Source organism: Pleurodeles waltl, chromosome 3_1 (assembly GCF_031143425.1).
Source record: "Pleurodeles waltl isolate 20211129_DDA chromosome 3_1, aPleWal1.hap1.20221129, whole genome shotgun sequence".
Lineage (NCBI taxonomy): Eukaryota > Metazoa > Chordata > Amphibia > Caudata > Salamandridae > Pleurodeles > Pleurodeles waltl.
Genome location: NC_090440.1, coordinates 4239293 through 4265393, shown reverse-complemented (window position 1 = coordinate 4265393; position 26101 = coordinate 4239293). Strand labels below are relative to the sequence as shown.

The following is a 26101-nucleotide window of genomic DNA, read 5'->3' as shown; positions in this document are numbered from 1 at the left end:
ACCATCTTCGAAGCTTACCGGACCAGATTTGCGGAATAGCTGTAGGATAAGGTCTCTGTCCCGGTAATTGAGGAGTCTTACTATAAGCGGACGTGGTTGTGAGCCAGGAGGGGGAGGCTTGGCGGGAATCCTGTGTGCCCTTTCGACAGAAAAAAACTTCGGGATGTTATCCTTCAGAATAATGTCGGTAAGCCATTTCTCTATAAATAATTCAGCACTGAGGCCCTCGGCACGCTCGGGAAATCCCACCATACGGATATTGTTGCGGCGGGATCTGCCTTCTGCATCCTCAGCTCTGCGTTTTAAAGAATCCACCTCTGTTGATAAGTGAGCTAGCTGCGATTGGAGATCTTTCACAGAGCGGGGGAGGGCCACAGTGTCTTTTTCAAGTTCCGATACCCTATCAGCTAGTGCGTGTTGGTCAGTGCGAAGTATGTTAAGATCTTCTGTTACCGAACCTATTTTAGCTTCTAGAGTAGTTTTAGTGTCTATAATGGCTTGTAGTATCTTTTCAAATTGTGATGTGTGTGATTGTAGGGTCAGTTCTAGCTTCTGAAGTGCCGCTTGCGTGGTGGCGTAGGGTTCTGAGGAGGATGAGGTGGTGTGTTCCATCTTGCCCAGCGGTGCACGTGGGGTTTTTGGTTTGACCATTTGGCAAGTGCGAGAGCTCTTAGACGTTAGCGTGCTGAGAAAACGCGAAGCAGTGTGTACTACCAAGTCAAGTGTCCTGTCAGTTCAACCTGGACGTTGAGGAGGCCCGGGCCAATACAGGACCAGGATCTGTACAGCAGGGGCTGTGATTGTGGCCCCTTGTGCTGGTGCAGCAATCCACATTAAACCAGTACGTTTGATTGGCCGCGATTAATGATCCAGCGCAGCCTGCGACGTTGGAGCCGGTTGATTTGGTTGATTTGTGAGATTGTTCCCGCAGGCGACTCCGTGCAGGGGGCAGGAATACCACAGGTCGATGCCACCACTCAACAACGCCCCAGAGTAAGTTTTCGGGGTGTGCGCCCTGATGTGTTGCACTGCTGCGCGACGCTTCCTGCGCACCAATGGGCCCTTTATGGCAGAGTTAGGCGCTATTATTTACAAAGGATGCAGTGGTAAAGATTATTGGCCGTCACTTGTTGGGCCTGTTGATACGCGGTTTACGTGGTCTAACCACTAGCCGGAGCGCGGAGCGCAATGTAGCTTTAGGCAAACGGGGGGGGCCAGGTCATAGTCACCCACATCGGCCGCATACCTCGATGATTATGGTACGGAAAGGGCCCACCACGACAGGTCACGACCCGCGAGGGGCCACGTTGCAGTGAAGAGATTTCAGCCGGCGCCGCCCTTACAGGATGTCACTCACGGGCCGGCGTGCCATATCATCGCACAGTTCTGGGTAGGGTTCTCGATGGTGTCCTCCATCCGTACGGCGCGACTCCCGGGCCTCACCGATATAGGGCGTGTCACTTGCGGCACGATCTCCGGGTCGGCCACGGAGCGGCGTATTGCCACAGATTAGCGGGTGAGCCACGGTACGGAGAGCCCCCTTCACTGGGCAAGAAGCGGGTAAGCCTACCACGGCAAGGCTTAACCCGATAAAAATGGCGCTGTGTCGGAGGTGGCCTGGACGGCACCGCCCCTCCAGCGTGCACGTGACTGGACGGCGCGCCTCACCGCCTCTCACCTGCAGGTAGGATCGATGTTGTTGCGCCACACCGGCGGTGCACAAACCCGTGTTCCAGGTACGGGTCCCGGGTGGCACTGTGCCTCGTCCGTCGCGAACGTATTGTCCGTGCCACGAACTCGGCCTCAATCCAGCCGATTGTCAGCTATTCGTCGGCAGTGCGACTCCGGCTGCGGTCACCGATGCAGCCCCCGGGCAGCCCTCTTAACGGCGGACGGACCCGCTCCAGGGGGGGTCCGGGCGCCTCTAACAGGATGTTTTTCCGGGCCAGGGATCGGAGCTGCAGTTTATGCTGCCGCTCCGGTCGCCATCTTGGCCACGCCCCTTGCAGCCCCTCTTAATGACCTCACTTCAAAGAAAATGCCTAAGAAGGTATTATGGACAGCAAACTGTCAGAAAGCTTTTGAGGAGCTGAAGCAGGCCATGTGCTCTGCACCTGTCCTGAAAAGCCCTTGTTACTCTAAAAAATTCTATGTCCAAACTGATGCATCTGAATTAGGAGTAGGGGCAGTCCTATCACAACTTAATTCTGAGGGCCAGGATCAACCTGTTGCTTTTATTAGTAGGAGGTTGACCCCTAGAGAAAAGCGTTGGTCTGCCATAGAGAGGGAGGCCTTTGCTGCGGTCTGGGCACTGAAGAAGTTGAGACCATACCTGTTTGGCACTCACTTCATTGTTCAGACAGACCACAAACCTCTACTTTGGCTAAAACAAATGAAAGGTGCAGCTAGCAAGGCTTGTTGGCGGTCTTTCTTCAGGAAAACACTTCTGCACGACTCTCCACGGCGTGGGGGACCCATCCTCCAAAAGGGGAAGTCTCTAGCCCTTGTCGTTCCTGCAGAATCCTCAGCTTCTACTGTCCAGTAGCAGCTTCTTTGCACCCACAGCTGGCATTTCCTGGGCATCTGCCCATCTCCGACTTGCTTGTGACTTTTGGACTTGGTCCCCTTGTTCCACAGGTACCCTCGACTGGAAATCCATCGTTGTTGCATTGCTGGTTTGTGTCTTTCCTGCAGAATTCCCCTATCACGACTTCTATGTCCTTTGGGGAACTTTAGTGCAACTTGCACTCACTTTTCAGGGTCTTGGGGTGGGCTATTTTTCTAACCCTAACTGTTTTCTTACAGTCCCTGCGACCCTCTACAAGGTCACATAGGTTTGGGGTCCATTTGTGGTTCGCATTCCACTTTTGGAGTATATGGTTTGTGTTGCCCCTATCCCTATGTGTCCCCATTGCATTCTATTGTAACTATACATTGTTTGCACTGTTTTCTAATCCTATACTGCATATTTTTGGTATTGTGTACATATATCTTGTGTATATTTGCTATCCTCATACTGAGGGTACTCACTGAGATACTTTTGGCATATTGTCATAAAAATAAAGTACCTTTATTTTTAGTATATCTGTGTATTGTGTTTTCTTATGATATTGTGCATATGACACTAGTGGTACTGTAGGAGCTTCACTCGTCTCCTAGTTCAGCCTAAACTGCTCTGCTAAGCTACCATTATCTATCAGCCTAAGCTGCTAGACACCCTATACACTAATAAGGGATAACTGGGCCTGGTGCAAGGTGTAAGTACCCCTTGGTACTCACTACAAGCCAGTCCAGCCTCCTACAACTACAAGCAGTGTTTCCACAGTTCTTAATTAGACTTCTTAATGAGATGCTGGGGTTTATTGGGATGACAAACAGTGTTTCCTCAGTTTATAATGAGATGCTGGGGTTTAATGGGACAACAAGTAGTGTTTTTTACACTTCTTAATGAGATTCTGGGGGTTTAATGATTCTGGGGGTTACAAATCTCTGTTTGTAAGGAGATGCTAGGGTTCAAAGGGACCACAAGCAGTGTTTCCACACTTCTTAATGAGATGCTGGGGTTTAATGGAACTATAAGCAGTGTTTTCCTCAGGCCTTAATGAGATACTGAGGGGTTAGTAGGACTACAAGCAATGTCCTCCAGTGCTCTTGAGAGATGCTGGGGGTTTAATGAGACTACAAACAGTGTTTCTACAGTTCTTGAGAGATGCTAGGGGTTTAATGGGACAGCAAACAGTATTTTCTAAAGTTCTTGAGAGATGCTGGGGGTTTAATGAGACTACAAGCAGTGTTTTCTGCAGTTCTTGAGAGATGCTAGGGGTTTGTAGGACTACAAGCATTGTCCTCCAGTGCTCTTGAGAGATGCTGGAGATTTAATGAGACTACAGTGTTTCCACAGTTCTTGAGAGGTACATCAAAGGTACATTAGATGGTGGGGGAAAGGCAGTGCTGATAATGTTAGACCTATCAGCGGCCTTTGTACGGTTCCCCACTCTAGCATCCTAGAGCGTCTCCAGGTGGTGGGCATAGTAGGTCAGGCCCTGAATTGGCTTTCCTCATTTCTAGAGGGACGCAGCCAGCATATTTGGATCCCACCTTATTCTTCTGATCCTCTGGAGCTGTCAGTGGGTGTCCCTCAGGGTTCTGTGCTTAGCCCTTCCTTATTTATTGTGTATCTTACCTCTTTTTCTCACCTCCTGATTCCCTGGGTGCCAAAGTCATATTGTACGCTGAAGACGCTCAGCTTTTGTTCTCTTGTGCCAAGGGCAACGAGCTCCCTGGGAACTTGATTAAAGTTTGTCTTGCGGAAGTTTTTCATTGGATCGCAATACATCATCTTAAGTGTACCGCTGAGAAGACAGAGATTCTCAAGTCTTCTGACCTGAAAATGCCTCTCCTCTTAGGCCACCGGAGGGCTTTGTGAAGAGCCTCGGAGGTTTATTTGTCGACCAGCTGTCATTCAAGTCACAACTAAAATCTGTGGGGGGCACATGTTTTATAGTTCTGCATTCACTGAAATTGTCTTTTTTTTTAAACTGTAATTTAGGCCCTGATAACATCAAGATTGTGCTACGGCAATGCGCTCTATTTGGGCCTGCCAGAATATCTCCTGGAGAGGTTACAGTTGGTGCAAAACGCGGCAATATTGCATATTTCTCCACACCTGCGTGATCCGCACTGGCTGCCAATAAGGAACAGAACTGTGTTTAAGGCGTTGGTGCTGGCACATGGGGCGCTTAATCAATCTGGGGTCGAATATCTGAGAAGCAGGTTCAGCTTTCACTCTCCCTCCTGAAATCTGAGATCGGCCAATCAATTATTGACAGCGACCCCTACAGCACCGAAGACTAGACTGGGGGGCAGATCTCTTGCTCTTCTAGGGGCTAGTCCCTGGAATAAGCTCCCGCTAGAATTGAATAGTCTGCCAGTCTCTAAAGGACAGTTGAAAACCAGGTTTGAATGCCGGGGCTCTTCTCTTGACCTGTAAGCTTTGGTGACTCTGTTGAGTAGCTGCGCGCATTATGAGTTTAAATTCATTCCTTTACAATGAGAGGCTGGGGGTTATTGAACTGCAGATGGTTTTCCACAGTTCTTAATGAGATGCTGAGGGGTAAATCGGACTCCAAGCAGTGTTTCCCCGATTTAAGAGGCAATGCTGTGGTTTAATGGGACCACAAACAGTGTTTCTTCAGTTTATAAGCAGATGCTGAGGTTTAATGGGACCACAAACAGTGTTTCCTCGATTCATAAGGCAATGCTGGGGTTTAATGGGACCACAAGCAGTGTTTCTTCAGCTTATAAAGCGATGCTGGGGTTTAATGGGACCACAAGCAGTGTTTCTTCAGTTTATAAGGCAATGCTGGGGTTTAATGGGACCACAAGCAGTGTTTCTTCAGTTTATAAGCAGATGCTGAGGTTTAATGGGACCACAAACAGTGTTTCCTCGATTCATAAGGCAATGCTGGGGTTTAATGGGACCACAAGCAGTGTTTCTTCAGCTTATAAGGAGATGCTGAGGTTTAATGGGACCACAAGCAGTGTTTCTTCAGTTTATAAGGCGATGCTGAGGTTTAATGGGACCACAAGCAGTGTTTCTTCAGCTTATAAGGCGATGCTGAGGTTTAATGGGACCACAAACAGTGTTTCTTCAGTTTATAAGGAGATGCTGAGGTTTAATGGGACCACAAACAGTGTTTCTTCAGTTTATAAGGAGATGCTGAGGTTTAATGGGACCACAAGCAGTGTTTCTTCAGCTTATAAGGCGATGCTGGGGTTTAATGGGACCACAAGCAGTGTTTCTTCAGTTTATAAGGCAATGCTGGGGTGTAATGGGACCACAAGCAGTGTTTCTTCAGTTTATAAGCAGATGCTGAGGTTTAATGGCACCACAAACAATGTCTTGCTTGTGTCATTACCTCACCTCTGCTGTATTTCTCTCTCTCATTTACTCCCTCTCACACACGCACTTAGTTGTCTCTTTTGCACAAAGACAATGGTCTGTGATACCCACTCATTTTCGACTACCCTTTTTTCTGCTGATTCTCTTTTCCCTTTCTGTCACTGCTGTTTTCCCACCTATGTGCCTGCAATCTCTCTTTCTGTTGGATACGTCTACCTGTGGATTTCTCACCTTTTTTTTCCTCACCTTTTGAATAGCCCAGTGCACCAAAATTCCACAGAAACCTTTCTCCATAGCTCTCTCATGTGGATGAGGACATCACAATGCCACAGCTCCGCACGTGACTCCATCTGACGTCATAGGAGCCATAAGAAGCCCTCGTCGACGTGTTGACGTCAGTTCCCTTTTTTCCGCGCATTCAACGCATCATGCTTTTTTCCTGTCTCCCTTACCGATCTGTTTGTGACAGTGTTTCAGGGTATAAAACCAGTGGATTCTGTTTGTCTGCAACAATGTCTCCACAGAGGAGGTCTGGATTCAAGCCCTGTTGAGAGTGCGGTGGTCAGATGTCGATCACAGACCCTCATGATGACTGCCTCTGATGTTTCAGCTTGGACCACAACATCGGCGTCTGTTCTTCATGCCATAAGATTAACCCAAAGGCCTTGAAAGAAAGGAAAATGAAGCTCTTCATGGCCAAGGCCAGGAAGAAGAGAAGCCGTGGGAAGTCAAAACCTTGCTCGGAGTGGCCATCTCCCCACTCCTCAAAGTCGTCTAAGAGGAAGCAAAAAAATAAGCAGAGCCGCGGTTCTCAACTTCGATCTTCACGAGGTGCCTCTCCGGTGTTGTGTCCTCATATCCGAGGTCGAGTGGAGGTGTAGGAAAATAGCCTCTTTCTAGCTTGGTTACCCCCACTTTTGGCCTGTTTGTCATGTGTTTGATTATGTCTACTGGGATACTGCTAACCAGGACCCCAGTAGTTATGCTCTCTCCCTTAAATTTGGTTATTGGTTACTCTAAACACAGTATTTCACCCACAATTGGCATACTGGTGTCCCCTTATAAGTGTCCCTAGTATATGGTACCTAGGTACCCAGGGCATTGGGGTTCCAGTGGATCCCAATGGGCTGCAGCATATATTTTGCCACCCATAGGGAGCCTATGCAAAGGCTTCTGCAGGACTGCCATTGCAGCCTGAGTGAAAAGGTGCATGCACCCTTTCACTGCCATGTCCACTGCAACAGGTCACTTATAAATCACCCCTTCTGCAGGCCCTTCAGTCCTAAGGGCAGGGTGCAAAGTACCTGTATGTGAGGTCACCCCTGCACTAGCAGAGGTGCCCCCATGACCTCCAGGACCATTTTCCTGGTCTTTGTGAGTGCGGGGACGCCATTTTACGTGTGTACTGGACATAGGTCACTACCTATGTCCAGCTACATATTGATAACTCCGAACATAGGCATGTTTGGTATCAAACATGTTGGAATCATATCCCAGGGCTTTTGCAAGCATTGGTTGTATGATTCCATGCACTCTGGGGGCTCCTTAGAGGACCCCTAGTATTGCCATTTCAGCCTTCTGAGGTTTTCAAGGCAGCCCCAGCTGCTGCCAACTCACAGATGGGTTTCTGCCCTCCTGTTGCCTGAAAAGCTCAAGCCCAGGAAGGCAGAACAAAGGATTTCCTTTGGGAGAGGGAGGTAACACCCTCTCCCTTTGGAAATAGGTTTTACAGGCTTGGATGCTTCCTCAAGCCACTGCAAATGCTTTGAAGGGCACATTTGGTGCCCTCCTTACATAAACCAGTCTACACCGGTTCAGTTACCCCCAGTCCCTGCTCTTGCGGGAAACTGGACAAAGGAAAGGGGAGTGACCACTCCCCTGTCCATCACCACCCCAGGGGTGGTGCTCAGCGCTTCTCCAGAGGGTCCCTGGGTTTTGCCATCTTGGATTCCAAGTTGGCAGGGCACTCTGGGAGCATCTGAGTGGACAGTGCCAGCAGGTGGCGTTAAAGCCCTCCCCTGATAGGTGCTTACCTGGCTCGGTGACCAATCCCCATTTCAGGACTATATAGGGTCTCTCCTTTGGGTGGTTCTTCAGATTCGGATTCCAAGACTCCAGCAGAAATCTTCTGCATCCTCCACTTCGACTTCTCACTGCATCTGGACCCTCCAGGAACTCTACAAGCTGCAACAAAGAAGCAAGACGTCTTCTGCAACATTGTATCTCCAGCTCCTGCCAGCAACTGCAACTGTTTCCCGGTCGTGCATCCTCTGAGGACAGCCCATCTTCAGCCTGCACCAGAAGAGCGAAGGCATCTTCCTTGGGGTGAAGGAGTCACTCCCCTGCTTCAACAGGCACCAACTGCAAAGACAACTGGCTGTGTGTATCCCCTCTCTTGCTGAGCTACGTGGATCCTGCATCACGGGTGGTGAACTGAAGTGGTCCTGATAGTCCTCTCTTCCAACTGTCCAACTTTGGTGGAGGTAAGAGCTTGCCTCCCCACGCAAGACAGTACCCCTGTGCACCGCATGTTTTGCAGCTGCCAAGGCTTGTTGGCATCCTTCCTCCAAGTCATTGATGCATCTTGTAGCTCCGGCCCCCAGCACTCTATCCAGCGATGCACAGCTTCCTGAGTGGTTCTCCAGGGGCGTGGGAGCCTTTGTCATAGTGCTGCATGGGCCTCTTCTGCAACTTTCTTGTCCCTGTGCTGTGGGACACCTGTGTGCACTGCCTGGTCTTCTGTGGGCTATCAGAGTTGCTGAAGGCCTCCTCTGACTCCCCCTCCTGGGTAGAATGCACATGGTCCTTCCTGGTCCCAGGCAGTGCCATTTTCCGCTAACTGCGAGCTTTGTGTATGCCAAGGCTTGTTGGTGGACTCCGACGACGCGAACTGACTGCAGTCCTCCATCCGGTGTGGGACATAACCTGCACCCTCCAGGAAACCGACTTTGTCTTCTTGGGTGCAGTGCTGACTTTTCTTCTTCACCGGTGGTTCTCCTTTTGCACCTTCATCCGGGTTAGCAGGAGCTCCTGCTCTTCCTGGACTGTTCTGTGCTTCTTGGACTTGGTCCCCTTCTTCCACAGGTCTTCTCATCCAGGAATCCACTGTTGGTGTCTTGCAGTCTCTTCTGGGTTTTGCATAATTCTTCTTCTTGTTTCTGTGTGTGCTCTGGGAAAGTTACTGTGATTTACTCCTGTTTCCCCGGTCGCTGGGGTGGGTTGTGGTACTTACCTTTGGGCTTTTCTAGTACTCCCAGCTCCTCTTTATACACTACACTTGCCTAGCTGAGGGACCGACATGCGCATTCCACTTTCTTAGTATATGGTTTGTTCTCCCCCACGCCCAGTTCTAACTATTGTGATTTTCACTAATTGCACTGTTTTCAAACTGTTTTTCTTCCTATTTCTGCATACTAGTGTATTAATTTGTGTATTACTTACCTCCTAAGGGAGTATAGTCTCTATGGTATTTTTGGCATTTGTGTCACCAAAATAAAGTACCTTTATTTTTGTAACACTGAGTATTTCCTTTCATGTGTGTGAGTACTGTGTGACTACAGTGGTATTGTGTGAGCTTTGCATGTCTCTAGTTTGTCCTTGGCTGCTCATCCACACTACACCTAGAGAGCCTGGCTTCTAGACACTGTTTTCATTGCACTTATAAGGGATAACTGGACCTGGTATAAGGTGTAAGTACCATAGGTACCCTCAACACACCAGGCCAGACTCCTACAGCAGGTTCCCCAGCTCCATTCCCTGGGGCTTGTCCAGCATTGCCTTCAAGTCCAGTACGACCTTTGACTGCACCCTCGCCATGCACTACTAATTAACCCACAAATTACAGCACTCATGACAACTTTGATAACATCATTGATAATGAGATAGACATGTCCTAGAGGTACCTGTATTATCTCGAGTTAAGTTTCCTAGGGAAAAAAATCTGATTCTGTGTCAGTAGTTGCTATTGCTGTATTCAACTTCTTTTTAACAGAGCATTTTTTGATGCTTTATCCACGGGAGTTGGACCTTTCTCCATGTTTTTTTGCAGAACAGGTCTGGCTGGGATAGATCTTAATATGGCAAAGAGGTATTGCTCAGAGGCACGGCCTGCTGATCTATTTCTCATAAGTATCGAGCACGCAGTGTGGGTCTGATTATACGAGCAAATTAATGTATATTCATAGGGTCATTTGTCAAACTTGTCCTGCTGTCACGGGGTAACGTTTTCCCCATGCTTTCACCGTCTTTGTGATTTTTACTAGTGTACTGTTTTCACTAGTTCTTGACCGTGCATGGGTTCGGATCCCATAAAGGGTGCGAATAGTTTTATATTCATATTGTTGGGTCGCTTCAGATGCAGATTTGTCATACTAACATGGATAATTTTATTTCCATGTTTCTAAATATCTTATGTCTTTATTTACCTGTGGTTCCTCCCGCACTTTTTGATGTTGTAGAGTATGGTATTGCTCACCTAAATTATCACGAAGGCCCGGTCTTTTTCTCTTGTTCTAGACCGGTTTTGTTCTACTGAGAGACCTTTTAATGGTCTCAGTTCGCGGACCCTCCTCTGGGGAGGGAATGACTTTGGTATCTGATTCTAAAGTAAGGGATCTGCGGCTGGGATGTCTCTATTAGATGAACAAGTTACTTACCTTTGGTAATGCATTTGCTGGTAGAGACAGGATCTAGCTCAGGTTCCTTAACGACCCTTCAGTTCTCCCTGCTCTATAACTGAGTCATCTTTTGTCTCGAAGATTTCCTTATGGAAATTCACATCCTGAATTGAGAATTCAGTGAGTATTTGACGCAAAGATGTCTTTTATTTTAGCACATTGTTTCGATAGGTAGCTTCTATATGTGGCTTCACGTTTTGAACATAGAAAAAATGGTCACGGAAGAAGCTGACATTGGCACGATGGAGAGGAGGTTAAATTAACTCAGTTGATGTCACGTCCAGTGGACGACATTGGTACGGAGTCGTGTGATGCCCTCTTCAAATGCGCAGACGTGGTAGTGGAAAAAAGCTTCCGGATCCAGTCTCGCACCTTGGAAAGATTCTTGCATTCCATCCTAAACCTCAGGATTTTTAATTGGTTCCTCAAATAGGAGAAATTCAAAATGCTGACCCTGGCACAGGCACTTCTTGCACTGGACAAGGAAGACTCGACGGTTTCAATCGATTTACAAGATACATATTTTCACATCCCCTTTGTGCATTCTCCCAGGAAATATCTATTTCTCTCTGTCTCTTCCTGTGTCTCTCTCTGTTCTCTCCCTCTCTGTCTCTCTCTCCTCTTCCTCTCTCCCTCCCCCTCTTTCTCTCTCTCTCTCTGTCTCCCTCCCCTCTCTATCTGCAGAATGCAGCCACATAGAAAGAGGAAACAGCGAGGAGAAATAGTGATATTTCTCCTTGTGGCTCCTCCCCCGGGGAGGCGTAAGGTTTTGGCTTGGCGCATCCCCAGGTTTACAGGCTCTTATAAATCTGGGGACGCATCGAAATCCTTGGGTGTTGTATGGAAATACCCACTGCAACGCCCATGGAATGCCTCCCTAACCCAGAGTAAGGCAACGCTCTGCATTGCCTCACACAATATCTACAAGGCAATGAAAAGCCACGCAAAGTGGCATTGCGTGTCCTTGCAGATGTGGGTCTGCACTCTGCTCTGCTGGAGCATCAAAAAAAAGTGACTCTCCAGTGGCGCACGGGACTCATAAATACGCCCCCTAGTGCCTGTGTTAACTAGCCCAGATGTGACTTGTGCCAGTGTTTCAATCTGAGCAGACGGTGGGACGCCCCAGAGGTAGAGAAACCTATACCAGCTTCCTTGTACTGTGATCCACAGTGTGCTGAGCGCCCACTCCCGTACCTTCCAAGGAATGATCACTGAAAGAGTCTAGCCGAATGACCTGATGACCAAAGGCCACTGGAGTAACTACTGAGTAATGAGTTTATATCTGGTGTGTTCTCTTATAGTTTGAGAAATTGCTGTCCCTGTTCAGACACTTGAGAATGAGGTTCTTAAATTACTCTCTTTAAACAACTTAATTGACTGCTCTTTACAGCTCCATCACCCATGGGGCATTCCGGAAGGTCTCTGGTACTCCTTCGTCTTGGACTTTTGGTGCCATTCCATCGCAGATCGACGTTCCCAAGGCCGTGGATACTGGAAGAGTAAGACAGGAAAGCTTGGTATCACTCGTCTCTTCAGGATCAGGTGAGAAGGTCATGTCTGGTGGTGGAACATCAATCCCAACGATGACCATTGATCTGTACCCATTACCAATGTCGATGGAGAGGGCCAAGGAAATACCATGATTGTTTTATGTTCGAGGTTTACCAATAATACACATTTATCGATTACCATGACTAGTAACAATAGAGAGAAGGGGGACTTTCATTCTGAGTTATAATGGAATTGGGGAGGGAAGAGTGTTGACCCATCAAATTATCTATAACTTTTATCTAATATAATCTAAATTGGTATTTCTAGAGAACGCCACTAAAATCCATTGTTATTGCGTTAGCTGAAAGAAGTTATGGAGCTGAAGATAAAAGAGGCCTGACTAATCAGTCAGCAGTTGCTCAGTCTTCCTAGGCATTCTGCCGGACAAGACATGAGTAAGTCAGTTAAACGTGTTTAACGCAGTGATAACAAATTTTGCCTGCGAGATGTTCAAAGTTGTGTTATCAGGATTTGAAGACGCGATGATGGCTTGTCGACATGTGCGGACTCCCAGCATGTTCCACTCTCCCGTAACCTAGATCTGCATTCCTTCAGTAGCGCTGGACAGAGACACACAACGACCACAGCCCCTGCAGATTGATCCAACCAAGGGCTGTGGCCAGCTGGGTCGCTGTTTCAAAAATGCCCAGTCTGCAAGCGTAAGAACCATGAATCTCACCTTCAAGTGAATAGTATAAGTACATGCAAGGCAACTCGCTGGGGACGCTGGCTGGTACATGCTGAGGACTGCCCAGGGATGCTTACGCTTAGTGAGAAGAGTTCTATCTGAATGATATGACCACAGCCGAAAACATTTTCTAAAGCCTTCTCTAAATGTTGTATGGCTCAGATTTTCTGCCCCAGACATCTCTCACATTCACTAGCTGCTGGCAGTCCTCAAGGAAGCGATGATGTGATCGCCTCAACCCCCTAGAGCTGATTTCGGTCCACAGCAATGCCTCCAGGCAGCCTCCTTGGACCTCTATAGCTTGTGGCCCAGATTGAGGTGTGGAGCTGCTGGGCTGGGAAGTTCCAGTCTGATCTAGGCAGGAGAGGAAAGTTTTGGCAGCCGGAAAAACATTTGATATATCTTTGTAACTAGGTTGTTCAGCATGCAGCTATCCCTGCCCAGTTGTATTTCCCGGCCATAGGTTAATGAGGGAGCGATATTAGCTCATATAACTTCCAACAGAGGAGAGAGGCTTGGCCCCCGTAGTGATTTGGATAGTTTCGATAGGGTCCCCTGAAGGGTCAAGGCTTTTGCTTCAACCTCTTTTTGCTGCTTCAGTAAACAACCCTTGGCATCAATATGCACCAATAGGTACTTATAGGTTTGATCTGAGGTGATTGTATTGCTGTTGTAATACCAGCCACCTCCTGGATGTTTTTTCCTGCCAAAGGTGACAACCTTTGTTTTCTTCAAGTTCACCTCCGGATTGTTGGAGGCCGCATAGGCGTGTGGTTGGTTACGTAGCTGTTGAAGACCTACCCTTGTGAGGCTGAACATTACCATGGTGTCGGCGTACAGCAGGTTGCTAATCTGTGAACCTCTGATCTTTGGGGGGTGACAATTTGTAGCATCCAGTAGCGGGGATCTGCAATGAACAGGCTGAAGAGCAGAGGAGCTGACACATCCCTGATTCACACACCGGGATGTGGAAACTTTCCTGGAGAGGGAGACGCCGTCTCCCAACTTGAAGCAGGTCCAGGTGTCAGTGTGCAGCTGAATTATAGCCTCCAAAAGATTATGGGGGATTCCCCATTTTTGTAGTTTCGCCCACGGAGCTCCCCTTGTGACCCTGTCAAATGCTGCCTTGAAGTCCACAAAGCAGCAGTGCAACACAGAGCATGATGTTGTTGCCTTATTCATCAGGACTGATAATGTCATTAGGTTGGTTAGTGTGCCAGACTTGGCCGTAAACTCAGTCTGGTGCAGTGGATTTAGTCCCTTCTGCGCAGCCCGCAGCCGCAGGTCCTCGAGAAGCAAGCTGGCATAGTATTTGGCTTCAACCTGTAGTTGCTCGAGTGTGATCTTGAGACTTCTTTATAGATCGGTGGGATTATGGAACGCACCATCTTGCACACCCTAGGCAGTAATCAAAGAGTTTAGCGAGCCAGCCCGCCCAGAATGCTGCTTCCTGTTTAAACAGTGCCTGGGGCAAACCATTGGGCCCTGGAGCCCCACCTGATCTTGCTTTGGATATTATAGGCTGTAACCAGTGCAAGAAGGGAGACATGGCCCTGGCTGGGGGATACAAATGTTCTGACTCTTGGGATAGGGGATTGATTGGTAGTGCACTAAACCTTTGTGCACCCTTGTCTGATGGGCTAACTTCCATCTCAGTGATGAAGAATTGTCTGGTAAGAAAGGATGCCCATTCTGCTTCCGTTAAGTTTGCACCGCCCAACCCCCTTGACCAGTTCATTTGTTTATTCACTAGGCCCCAAACATTTCTGAAGTTGGAATCTTTGCTGACACATAGAAGTTTTGTCCACAAAAGATCTGAGCACTTGCATTTTTCCTCAAGGGTTGCCTGTCTGTAGACTTTCTGTGCCTTCTTAAATTAGTTGAATGAGTCCTTTGATCCCGGGCTCTTTTGATATTTCTTCATAGCCTTGTTGCGGGATTTCTTTAAATCCTTGATCGCGACTGAAGTGATGGTTTGTTTGTTTCATCAGCAGTCGAGTACCAAGGCAAGCCCCGCACGTTCTGCCGTTACAAGGGCGCTGGTGGAGCCGCTCCATTTGGGGCACTTAAGGTTCTCAGCACAGGTTCCTCTACGTGTGGCTCTTGCCGTGGCATGGTGAAGTAGGCTGGATGTTATAACGGGGATCTGTGGGCGGTGATCACTCTCTGCTCATGGGGCGATATAGTATTTGCCAATCAATAGGAACATTTCTGTATTGCAAATGGTGTAATCGAGAAAAGAATAGGTTTTCCCATCAGTTCTCGTCCAGTTTGGAGGGTTATCTTGTGGGAGACGACCTTTCAGTACTTTGTAGCCCAGGCTACTGAGCTGCGAAACCACGTAGTCACCCAACAGGCAATGTGGACAACCTCTTGGCTTAGATTGTTTAGTGACATACATGGCACCCAATGAATGGGGCCCCTCATAGTCCTCAGGGAGATATTGAAGGAGGTTTGTGTTAAAATCCCCTGTAATCAAACAATCGGCCTGAGGTGATCACAAGCTAATTCAGACACAGTTTGTATTAAGCGATTGAGCTTTGCTCTCCTTTCCTTTGCAACTGGGTTAATGTAAAGATTTAGTAGCAGAAGAGTGTGATGCGGTCTCTAATTACTACTCTTGGTTCCTTGAAGCCACTTCTCTAAATGTCATTTGATCAATGCACCCTTTTAGTTTGACTGCGGAATATATAGAGAACCTATTTTTTGGTCTACCATTTCGATGTTCTCTGAAGGCTGATTTCCACAATTCAATGTAACTTGTTATCGCTCAGCTCGCCTCGGCTCATGTTTCCTGCAGTGCTATGATTTTGTGGGAGTTTTAAAACGTGATTAAGTCCAGAGACTGTAATTTCTGAGCCCTACCATTGATGTTCCAGGAGCAAAGGGATATCGGTGGATGATTAGACCATGGGGGCACCCAACAGACAATTCAGTCACAGCGCTGAAGAAATAGGGCTGCGGGCAGCCAGTCCCAATTTGTCCCTATGGGCTTAGTTGGTTCAACCCTCTGCTCACTGTGTTTTGTGATGGTACATCCCTGAGTGTTTTTCAGGATTGTGTATGGTTTCTTACCACAAGGCACTCTTGAGGTCAGTGAATGTGCCAGCAAAGTGGGATATCTGGTACTCCTGGGTGGAATGATCTTATGCCCCAAGAATATAATATTTCCGATCTGGCCAATAGTGACTGCGCTAGGGTTGAGGAAGAAAATGTTGCCAATGTAGATTCTGCAGTTTGGGCATCTTTGGGGGGGCAGAAATTCAATTGAGGCACTGACTTGGTGCTGCTGAGCTCGGGGATTGCCTTCAGCAGTCTTAAAATGTTCCCCTGTTTAAGATATCATAGGGTCCTTGCAAGGGATACTGTGGACAGAACAGCAGACTAGTATCCAAGCTTTGCGGGCGATGTCTGGCTTAGGGTCCTGAGGTCTAAGGGGGTTCTGCTCCTACTTCTAAAATTCCCTTACAGGCCCCTGTTTATACTGCTACTGGTGGCCATGGTGTGAGCTCTTGGGTCTGTAGGTTAACTCTTGTCGAGGGGGTTACACCCCTCATTGTTTGTTATCGTCACTTGGAGAGTTTCTGACAAAGTTCTTACTGGGTGGTTGTTGGCTGTATTGGGAGAGTCAGTTTGTTCGACTGAGGCACCTCAAACGATTGCCTGCCTATCTTTTCGTAGGCTTGCAGTGGCTGCCGTTACGGTTTCTTAATTGTTACTTTTATTTCGGTGTCTGGGCGATTGTTCTTACCGGAGTGGGCTTGGTGTTAGGGCTCCTTCACTTTTGCCTGGATGGCCAGGCAGTAGGCTCAGCCTTGTGCTACGGGGGCATTGCAGCAGATTCGGACCAGCGGGAGCTGGGTCAGTAAGCAAACTCTATGTTAGAGTAGATGATGGCTGCTGAGAGCTGGTTTGAACAAGTTGTGGGTTTTTACTTGTAAACAGTGGGGACAAGTTACAGGCTGCAGATGAAGTGTGATTTGTTCTTTTGTTCCGCTGTTTGCGAAGCCTTTTCTTTTCTCTCTTGCTAAGGGGGCGAGGTGACGAGGAGTCTGTGGTAACTGTTCCCCCCCCCAGGGCTGGCTTGCTCTTTGATGGTGAAGCCTTCTTTAAAGACACCGGCCCACGTAAGACCCCTAGTTGCTCAGAATTCGAAGTTGAAGAGCCTGGGGATGCCCATGGTTGCTTCAAGTTTGAGGGCCTAGCATTTGTATTACAGGGAAGGTAGAGGGTCTGTGCTTTGTCTGGATTCACTGCTCCTGGGGCGTGGGCCAGAAGGCAAGCTGAACTGGCTTGGAACCGCTGTGTCACTAGCCTGGTAAGATTGCAGGGGCTCGGGTTCGGCTTACCACCCACTGGTTCCATGATGGAGGTAAAATAATCATCCGGAGTTGTGCTTTTTCTTGGTGCTGCTGCTGATGGGAGGGCCACACCCGCTGACGGTTCGGGATAGCCCAAACGTTCGTGGGGCCTCTTGATTTCTGCCAGGATTGTACTGAGAAGCACTAGGACAGCAGACAGGCTTTCTGTGATAGGAGAGCAGCAGCAGACTGATTGGACAAGGTTGGTGTTTGCTTGTGCTCTGATGATCAACTTGTTTGGATTATCAGGTTACAGTCAATCCCAGCCATGAAGGTAGCTAATGTGTTCAAAGGGTCAACTTGTACATCCAGTTTATCTGAGTGATAATTTAAAGCAGAGACCGTAGATTGTAGTGTGTGTAGGAGTTGTGGCCAAACCAAGCTAGAGGAGTCTGTTGTAGTGTTAGAAGCAGCTTCTCTGTGGGCTCTGTGCAGAAAAAGGAAAAAGGATAGATCCAGAAAAGATTGATGGTTGAGCTCCATACCGTGAAGTTCATGCATGGGATTCCCTGTGCCATCTGGGGTAAGTGATTTCATAGGTGACACCAGTATTATTTGCCTGTCCTGGCTCGGGGTCCATTGGGCAGCTGGTGGACTTGTGGTTCAATCCACTCTTGCTTCCTTCTGCCTTGTGTAGGAAAGTACCATCTTGCCTGGCATGTTACCCCCATTTTTCACTGTATATATGTTGTTTTAGTTGTATGTGTCACTGGGACCCTGGTAACCCAGGGCCCCAGTGCTCATAAGTGTGCCTGAATGTGTTACCTGTGTAGTGACTAACTGTCTCACTGAGGCTCTGCTAATCAGAACCTCAGTGGTTATGCTCTCTCATTTCTTTCCAAATTGTCACTAACAGGCTAGTGACCAATTTTACCAATTTACATTGGCTTACTGAAACACCCTTATAATTGCCTAGTATATGGTACTGAGGTACCCAGGGTATTGGGGTTCCAGGAGATCCTTATGGGCTGCAGCATTTCTTTTGCCACCCATAGGGAGCTCTCTTCTTACACAGGCCTGCCACTGCAGCCTGAGTGAAATAACGTCCACGTTATTTCACAGCCATTTTACACTGCACTTAAGTAACTTATAAGTCACCTATATGTCTAACCTTTACCTGGTAAAGGTTAGGTGCAAAGTTACTTAGTGTGAGGGCACCCTGGCACTAGCCAAGGTGCCCCCACATTGTTCAGAGCCAATTCCCCGGACTTTGTGAGTGCGGGACACCATTACACGTGTGCACTACATATAGGTCACTACCTATATGTAGCTTCACAATGGTAACTCCGAATATGGCCATGTAACATGTCTATGATCATGGAATTGCCCCCTCTATACCATCCTGGCATAGTTGGCACAATCCCATGATCCCAGTGGTCTGTAGCACAGACCCTAGTACTGCCAAACTGCCTTTCCTGGAGTTTCACTGCATCTGTTGCTGCTGCCAACCCCTCAGACAGGCATCTGCCCTCCTGGGGTCCAGCCAGGCCTGGCCCAGGATGGCAGAACAAAGAACTTCCTCTGAGAGAGGGTGTTACACCCTCTCCCTTTGGAAAAAGGTGTGAAGGCAGGGGAGGAGTAGCCTCCCCCAGCCTCTGGAAATGCTTTCTTGGGCACAGATGTGCCCAATTCTGCATAAGCCAGTCTACACCGGTTCAGGGGACCCCTTAGCCCTGCTCTGGCGCGAAACTGGACAAAGGAAAGGGGAGTGACCACTCCCCTGACCTGCACCTCCCCTGGGAGGTGTCCAGAGCTCCTCCAGTGTGCTCCAGACCTCTGCCATCTTGGAAACAGAGGTGCTGCTGGCACACTGGACTGCTCTGAGTGGCCAGTGCCACCAGGTGACGTCAGAGACTCCTTCTGATAGGCTCCTTCAGGTGTTGCTAGCCTATCCTCTCTCCTAAGTAGCCAAACCCTCTTTTCTGGATATTTAGGGTCTCTGTCTCTGGGGAAACTTTAGATAACGAATGCAAGAGCTCATCCGAGTTCCTCTGCATCTCTCTCTTCACCTTCTGCCAAGGAATCGACTGCTGACCGCGCTGGAAGCCTGCAAAACTGCAACATATTAGCAAAGACGACTACTGTAACTCTGTAACGCTGATCCTGCCGCCTTCTCGACTGTTTTCCTGGTGGTGCATGCTGTGGGGGTAGTCTGCCTCCTCTCTGCACTAGAAGCTCCGAAGAAATCTCCCGTGGGTCGACGTAATCTTCCCCCTGCAACCGCAGGTATCAAAAAGCTGCATTACCGGTCCCTTGGGTCTCCTCTCAGCACGACGAGCGAGGTCCCTCGAATCCAGCAACTCTGTCCAAGTGGCCCCCACAGTCCAGTGACTCTTCAGTCCAAGTTTGGTGGCGGTAAGTCCTTGCCTCACCTCGCTAGACTGCATTGCTGGGAACCGCGACTTTTGCAGCTACTCCGGCCTCCGTGCACTTCCGGCGGAAATCCTTTGTGCACAGTCCAGCCTGGGTCCACGGCACTCTAACCTGCATTGCACGACCTCCTAAGTTGTTCTCCGGCGACGTGGGACTTCTTTGTGCGACTTCGGGTGAGCACCGTTTCACGCATCCTCGTAGTGCCTGTTTCTGGCACTTCTCCGGGTGCTACCTGCTGCTAAGAGGGCTCCTTGTCTTGCTCGACGTCCCCTCTACCTCCTGGTCCAATTTGCGACCTCCTGGTCCCTCCTGGGCCACAGCAGCGTCCAAAAACGCTAACCGCACGATTTGCAGCTAGCAAGGCTTGTTGGCGTTCTTTCGGCGGGAAAACACTTCTGCACGACTCTCCACGGCGAGAGGGATCCGTCCACCAAAGGGGAAGTCTCTAGCCCTTTTCGTTCCTGCAGAAACCTCAGCTTCTTCTGTCCAGTAGAAGCTTCTTTGCACCCACAGCTGGCATTTCCTGGGCATCTGCCCATCTCCGACTTGCTTGTGACTTTTGGACTTGGTCCCCTTGTTCCACAGGTACCCAAGATTGGAAATCCATCGTTGTTGCATTGTTGGTTTGTGTCTTTCCTGCATTATTCCTCTAACACGACTTCTTTGTCCTTAGGGGAACTTTAGTGCACTTTGCACTCACTTTTCAGGGTCTTGGGGAGGGTTATTTTTCTAACTCTCACTATTTTCTAATAGTCCCAGCGACCCTCTACAAGGTCACATAGGTTTGGGGTCCATTCGTGGTTCGCATTCCACTTTTGGAGTATATGGTTTGTGTTGCCCCTATCCCTATGTTTCCCCATTGCATCCTATTGTAACTATACATTGTTTGCACTGTTTTCTAAGACTATTACTGCATATTTTGGTATTGTGTATATATATCTTGTGTATATTTCCTATCCTCTCACTGAGGGTACACTCTGAGATACTTTGGCGTATTGTCATAAAAATAAAGTACCTTTATTTTTAGTATAACTGTGTATTGTGTTTTCTTATGATATTGTGCATATGACACTAAGTGGTACTGTAGTAGCTTCACACGTCTCCTAGTTCAGCCTAAGCTGCTTTGCTAAGCTACCATTATCTATCAGCCTATGCTGCTAGACACCCTATACACTAATAAGGGATAACTGGGCCTGGTGCAAGGTGCAAGTACCCCTTGGTACTCACTACAAGCCAGTCCAGCCTCCTACACCTTGCACGTTCTGTTGAAAAGGTTCCTTTGGAGACAAAGCAATTTCTAAGATGATAAATGAATTGTCGCTAGATATAACTATTGGCGAAGCACTGTTCCATCCGGGAAAGGGACTGTTGCCCTGGCTGCTGGTTAGAGGATAGTGAGGCCGGAGAGGCAACTTCATTCCTTAACTCTGCCAGGTGAGCGGGCACGCCCACAGCCTCTTCACCACTGGCAGAACCATTGTGGCCCAAGGAAAACAACGCTGGCAAAGGGGAATGTACCACGGCTTGAAACTTAAAAGTCAGGGGCCTTATTGATGAGTGCTCAGAACTGTGGTTTATGGAAGGAACGCTGTTGTGTCCTGTGGGTGTGATGCCCCTATCAACTGCCCTATCAACAGCGGGGAGTTTTTTTAAGTGAAACAAAAGACTTGACTCAGGGAAAGCAAGAGAGCCAGTCACCTTGTTAATTTCCTGAGAGGTGGTCACTGCATGGCCGGGAGACATGAACAGCTCTGTGCTTTTAAAATGTGCAGGGTCGGCATCCAACACAGATGTCAAAGATGACAAGGATGGAGTGGGGCTTAGTGACAATTGCTGGCTGTGCTCCAGACCTGGCGGGGATTGCTCCTTAGTTCCAGAAGGGGGCCTGGAACAGCCAAGCCTGTTCTTCCTGTGCCTTTGGATAATTATGGGCCCTCTCCTTGTTCTGCCCGAGCTCTTGGTCCTCGGGGACAATTGCCTGTAGATGGAAGTGCCACCTCACCTCCTCTTAGCAAGGATTGTCCACTGGACCCCGGGGGAGGGGTATGAACATGCTATCTACCTCCCTCAGTTGGCTTAAGGGAGGAATCTGGATGATGGAGCGACCAACTCAGTTGTCTTATCAGGTAGATTATATAGTTTTAAATCTGATATGTTTAGCTTCTGGTTAAGGGGCAAAGGAAGTTTGTCCCACCACTTTGCACTTATCACTTGGAATGATTTTCTGCTCCAGGTGGATTTCCTGATCTCAGATATCGTTAGAAGATGTTGATTTGCAGAGCTCATCAGGCTGCAGATACCAGGGCCTGATCATGAGCAGAGCTCATTCAGATTTGATGACACAGCATGAGGCTGGGGACAGAAGTGAAGAACTGAAGCCCTGAGGGATTTAACTCTTAAATAAAAGTCCTTGTCAACTCAATATTGGAGGTGTGAACAATATGATGTTTCTGAATGCTGCTCAATGAGAGAAAATTCAAATGAAAAGTTATCTTAATGATTAAGTTAACTCTTCATTTTAATGTTCTCACATTCAAAGTGTCACATTTACAAACAGCCGGCCTCCTTCTCCCAGTGGCCGTTGTACACTGGGACATATGCATAAATGAAAGATACAGCTGCTTTTTAAAATGAGGGAAATTTAAAGTGCAGAAAATGTTTCATAGTATGAATATTTTTGCAGAACATTGTTCTGCAATTAAAATTTCTCGCACAAAAAGGTATGTCGTGTGCTGCAGTACATATGACGCAGACTCTCAGTAATGCATACACATATATCCAATTCATATACACACATGTTTATACTTCCCCACAGGCCACGCTCTCACTGACACGCATGGATGCCTCGTCATAGTGCCCCAAGTCAAAGTAGTTTGTTCAAACCATAGCATCTGGCTCTGTGGACGTTAGGCGTAAAGCCAATGAAGCTGGGCGTGTGGGCGTCTTGTAACGGGGATGAGTCATTTGGCCTTCAGTAAGTCACAATGAATTTCACTAATCAGAAGTAGCTCTCGCTATAGAAAAGGTAGGAGACCCTTGAATTAGATATTACCCATTGTAACAGTTTCATCTGAAGAAAAACAGGATGTAGAGGTTGCAGACACTTATTGGTCCAAGGATGACTCTTATTCATTGAGAACTATCAGGGGGTTTCCCATTTGTTTGGGACATATTCCAAAGGTCAGTGGCCAAAAAATAGCATCACTCAGTTCAGGGGGTTCATGAGTTAATAAAATCTCCATTTTGGAGTGAGTGAATTTGAGGCAGTCGTGCCACATTGAACCTTTCATGAACTACAGGACCTGTGGAGGAGAACCGTGCTTCGCCCACTGCCTTGCCTGATATCCAGCAGTATATGGGTATCATCTGTGTAAATGGTAAAGGTTACCCCTTACTTTCACAATGATAGACCCAGAGGGTAAACGTGCATGTTGAATATAGAGGTAAAAAGGGCCAAACACCTAGGAATACGCATGGGGGAGTGCTTTAGGATGAATGTAAATAGACAAGTTGCACTCACATTGGACGGTCATAAAGAAAGGATATGCCCCCTCCAGGCATTGCTTCCGATGGCCAGAAGCATCCATGATCCAGCAGCGATGGGGTATAGACAGTGTCCTACATTGCGCCATCATGCAGTTTTCTTTATCACTCATAATGGTTTGCGAGGAGTAAATCCTAGAGCACCTTTTTTAAATAGATAATATATTTAAAATACAGTTTCTAAATTTGTCCTTATTTCAAAAATTTTGAAATGGGTTAATAACTACATGATTGAAAGTTATCAGGAAAACAAAGTTCTGTTCCCTTAAGTCTGACAACTAGAGACGGCTTTGTATGTCAGCAGAGGTTTTTCCCTTTGGATTCTGTTTTCGCTCAGTGTGAGGGGCTCCTTCAACATCACTTTATTGTTTGAGCTCCTCTTCTCCTAGGTAGTGATTAGTAGTGATTTTGGAACACTTATGACAAATCTATTCATATGCAGCAAGAAGTAATGAATCAGAACTATTATGTAAAATAGAACGCATATTGATTGGTGAATGAAGAAATGTAATCAAGTGTCATATCTGATGCATAACTATTTATTGATGCATGAGGCAATGCACAACTTAATCTCCCCACCAGTGGAGGGAAGTAGGTGAGACCAGGGAAAGACCTCTTATGGGCATCTCGCCCTTTAAAAACCAGGATTAGACTGAGGAAGAAAGTCTGGTACTGGTGCAGCCCAAAGAGAAGGAGATAGGCTATCTATGAAGTATGAACCTACCCTAACTCTTCTCTAACAACAGCTACCTTCAGCTGTAAGTAAGTAAAAGACGTATAGAGTGCGTGAATACCCGAAGGCATCTTGGCGATAGCAACAGACAGCAAGCCCAGTAGCAGACCCTAATGTGAGGGAGAGGCCGCAAAGAGCTAAGTTTTTAACTGTTTTCTGAATTATAGTAGATCTGATTGAGCTCTGAGTTTAAAGAGTAGAGAATTCCACCACAATTCACATGTGGAGGAGAAACTTCTGCCTCCCCAGCGGGACTTGTTGAATCTGGGGCCAGCCGCCGTTTTAGCACCAGAAGATGAATGCACCAGAAAGCTGTTGTGAGTACTCCAGTGAGGGTGAGGAGCCGTCCAACGTGCTGTTGCCACTGTCCAGCAAGAATCACTGCATCAACATGGCAACTGTTTTTCTGAGCATTTATCACCATGCCCACGCATGAGAAAGGCCCCATGTTGTGTGCCCAAATACCCTAGGAGTGAGGGAAGAGCTGAAGAGTCTCCAAGCCAAATGCTCTTCCGCTTCTGCAGCCAGTTTCCTGCATGTCTTCCTGGCCGTGACGTCGGCAAGCCTTGCTCCACTCTCACTGGTGGCAGATACATCATTAGCTTGACAATGAACCTCCATGACATTTACCTTGTGGAGACTGCATTTTGCCTTGTACAACCTCCTTTTTAATTATAAACTTTAGAATAATTCCTAGCTTCCTGCAGAATAGAGTGTGTGAAGCGTAAACGTGTCCAAATGTTGTGGAGCACTCTCCACAGCCGAGCATATGTGAGACTGTCTGATTCTTGGGACTGTTTGTAATGTCAAAATCAAACTCCATCTCAAAACTGTAATTTAGCACATGAAACATAAACCGCTACCTAACATGCCTAAGCAACGATAAAAGGTTCAGCCGGATAGGCTAACACTTTGAGTTCAAAAGTATCCTGCCCCGTTAAAGTTCCAGGGGCTTTCACCACGATAATGCCTTGTAGTGACATAAAATAAGCTCCTGAAACTTTTTGTAAAATGCAAAGCATTATTGGCAGCCCACCTATGTCATCACGGATGTCGTTTATCCAGACCAAGACAATTGGCTGATAAAAGTGCACAGCGCATGCAAAGCAGAGGAGGAATTCAGTACAACAGAGTCTTTACTACTTTGCCTCGGTCTACAGATAATGTACAGAAGCCAACTGCATCCTCTGTTCCAGTTCTATTTTATCTGGAAGCAACACTGGACACTGTGGTCCAATTCCCAAAGGCCCTGCGCACCGGCGGCGGGACCTCCGTACTGCATTTACCCATTGTGGAAGTCCCGCAATGAGTGTGGGCCCCTGCCACAAGTGCACCCTCCTCCCACCATGACTGCTGGGCCTCTGCCATGAGTGCTGAGGCCCATTCTTAATTGGCCCCTCCCTGAATGATGAAAACGCTTTCCTTCAAAGATCATCAATTTGGGATAAATGCCATCTTCTAAAGACTGCCAATCCAGCAGCACTTCAAGTCTCCTCCCTAAAGGGGTCCATGGCTTCTATATTTCCATTGTCACAAATGTCAGAACTACGTAGAGAACATCGTAGCAGTGTTTAGAAAATCAGTGGTCTCAGTAGGCCAAAAATTCTGATAACAGCCTTAAAATCTCAATATCAGCACGACAATCTCTCTCATCCCTTTTCAACACGATCCCCCAACTCAAAGTGTAACAGGTGTCTCTCCATCAGGGTGGGGAACACATCTGGGAACACTGCCCATACAAGGCCAGTGTTCAGAAAAGGAGAGAATCAAATACACTTCTAAGATCAGACATTACATATATCTGATACTCCATTCATGCATGGATATCTTAAAATAACCCAAATGTTATTCCACAGTAGTATGCTGTCCCTTCAAACGGAAAACATTTTGCTTTTTGTGCTAGCAAATTAAAGTTTTCTGCCTTAAAAATCCATTGGGCTGTGATCATAGCTGACAGTAAAAGTTCAAATCAGGCACCAGTTTTCAAAATTTCTGTTATTAAATGCCTAAATAAGGTCTTTCTTTTGATAGCAAAGGTTTCAGCTCTGAGAGTGAATGAATAGGCATTCTTGCATGGGGGCCTTACCTTCATTGCCCCCTGAAACCTAGAGCAAGTTTGTATCCATTGCCAGGCGGCCTGCTGCACCTCCTGCAGCCCCCTCAACACCTTGCTGAAATGTTGGTGGTGCCCCTGTCCATTCTGGGGCACCACAAGGCCAAAACAAAATATGGAAATTAGCTTGTGCAGGGCATTATGGGACACTCCTCACCCAA

At 47.6% G+C, this 26101-nt stretch overlaps 1 protein-coding gene across 2 annotated transcripts in view; it reads left to right on the top strand.

Annotated features, from left to right (window-relative positions):
• AGBL2 (AGBL carboxypeptidase 2) overlaps nucleotides 1-26101 on the top strand; it is a 466988-nt gene that overhangs the window by 388518 nt on the left and 52369 nt on the right. For both annotated transcript variants that reach the window (XM_069221603.1, XM_069221604.1), the window contains exon 21: nucleotides 11969-12120. In XM_069221603.1, the coding sequence (XP_069077704.1) occupies nucleotides 11969-12120 (152 nt within the window). The remainder of the gene's footprint in view (nucleotides 1-11968; nucleotides 12121-26101) is intronic.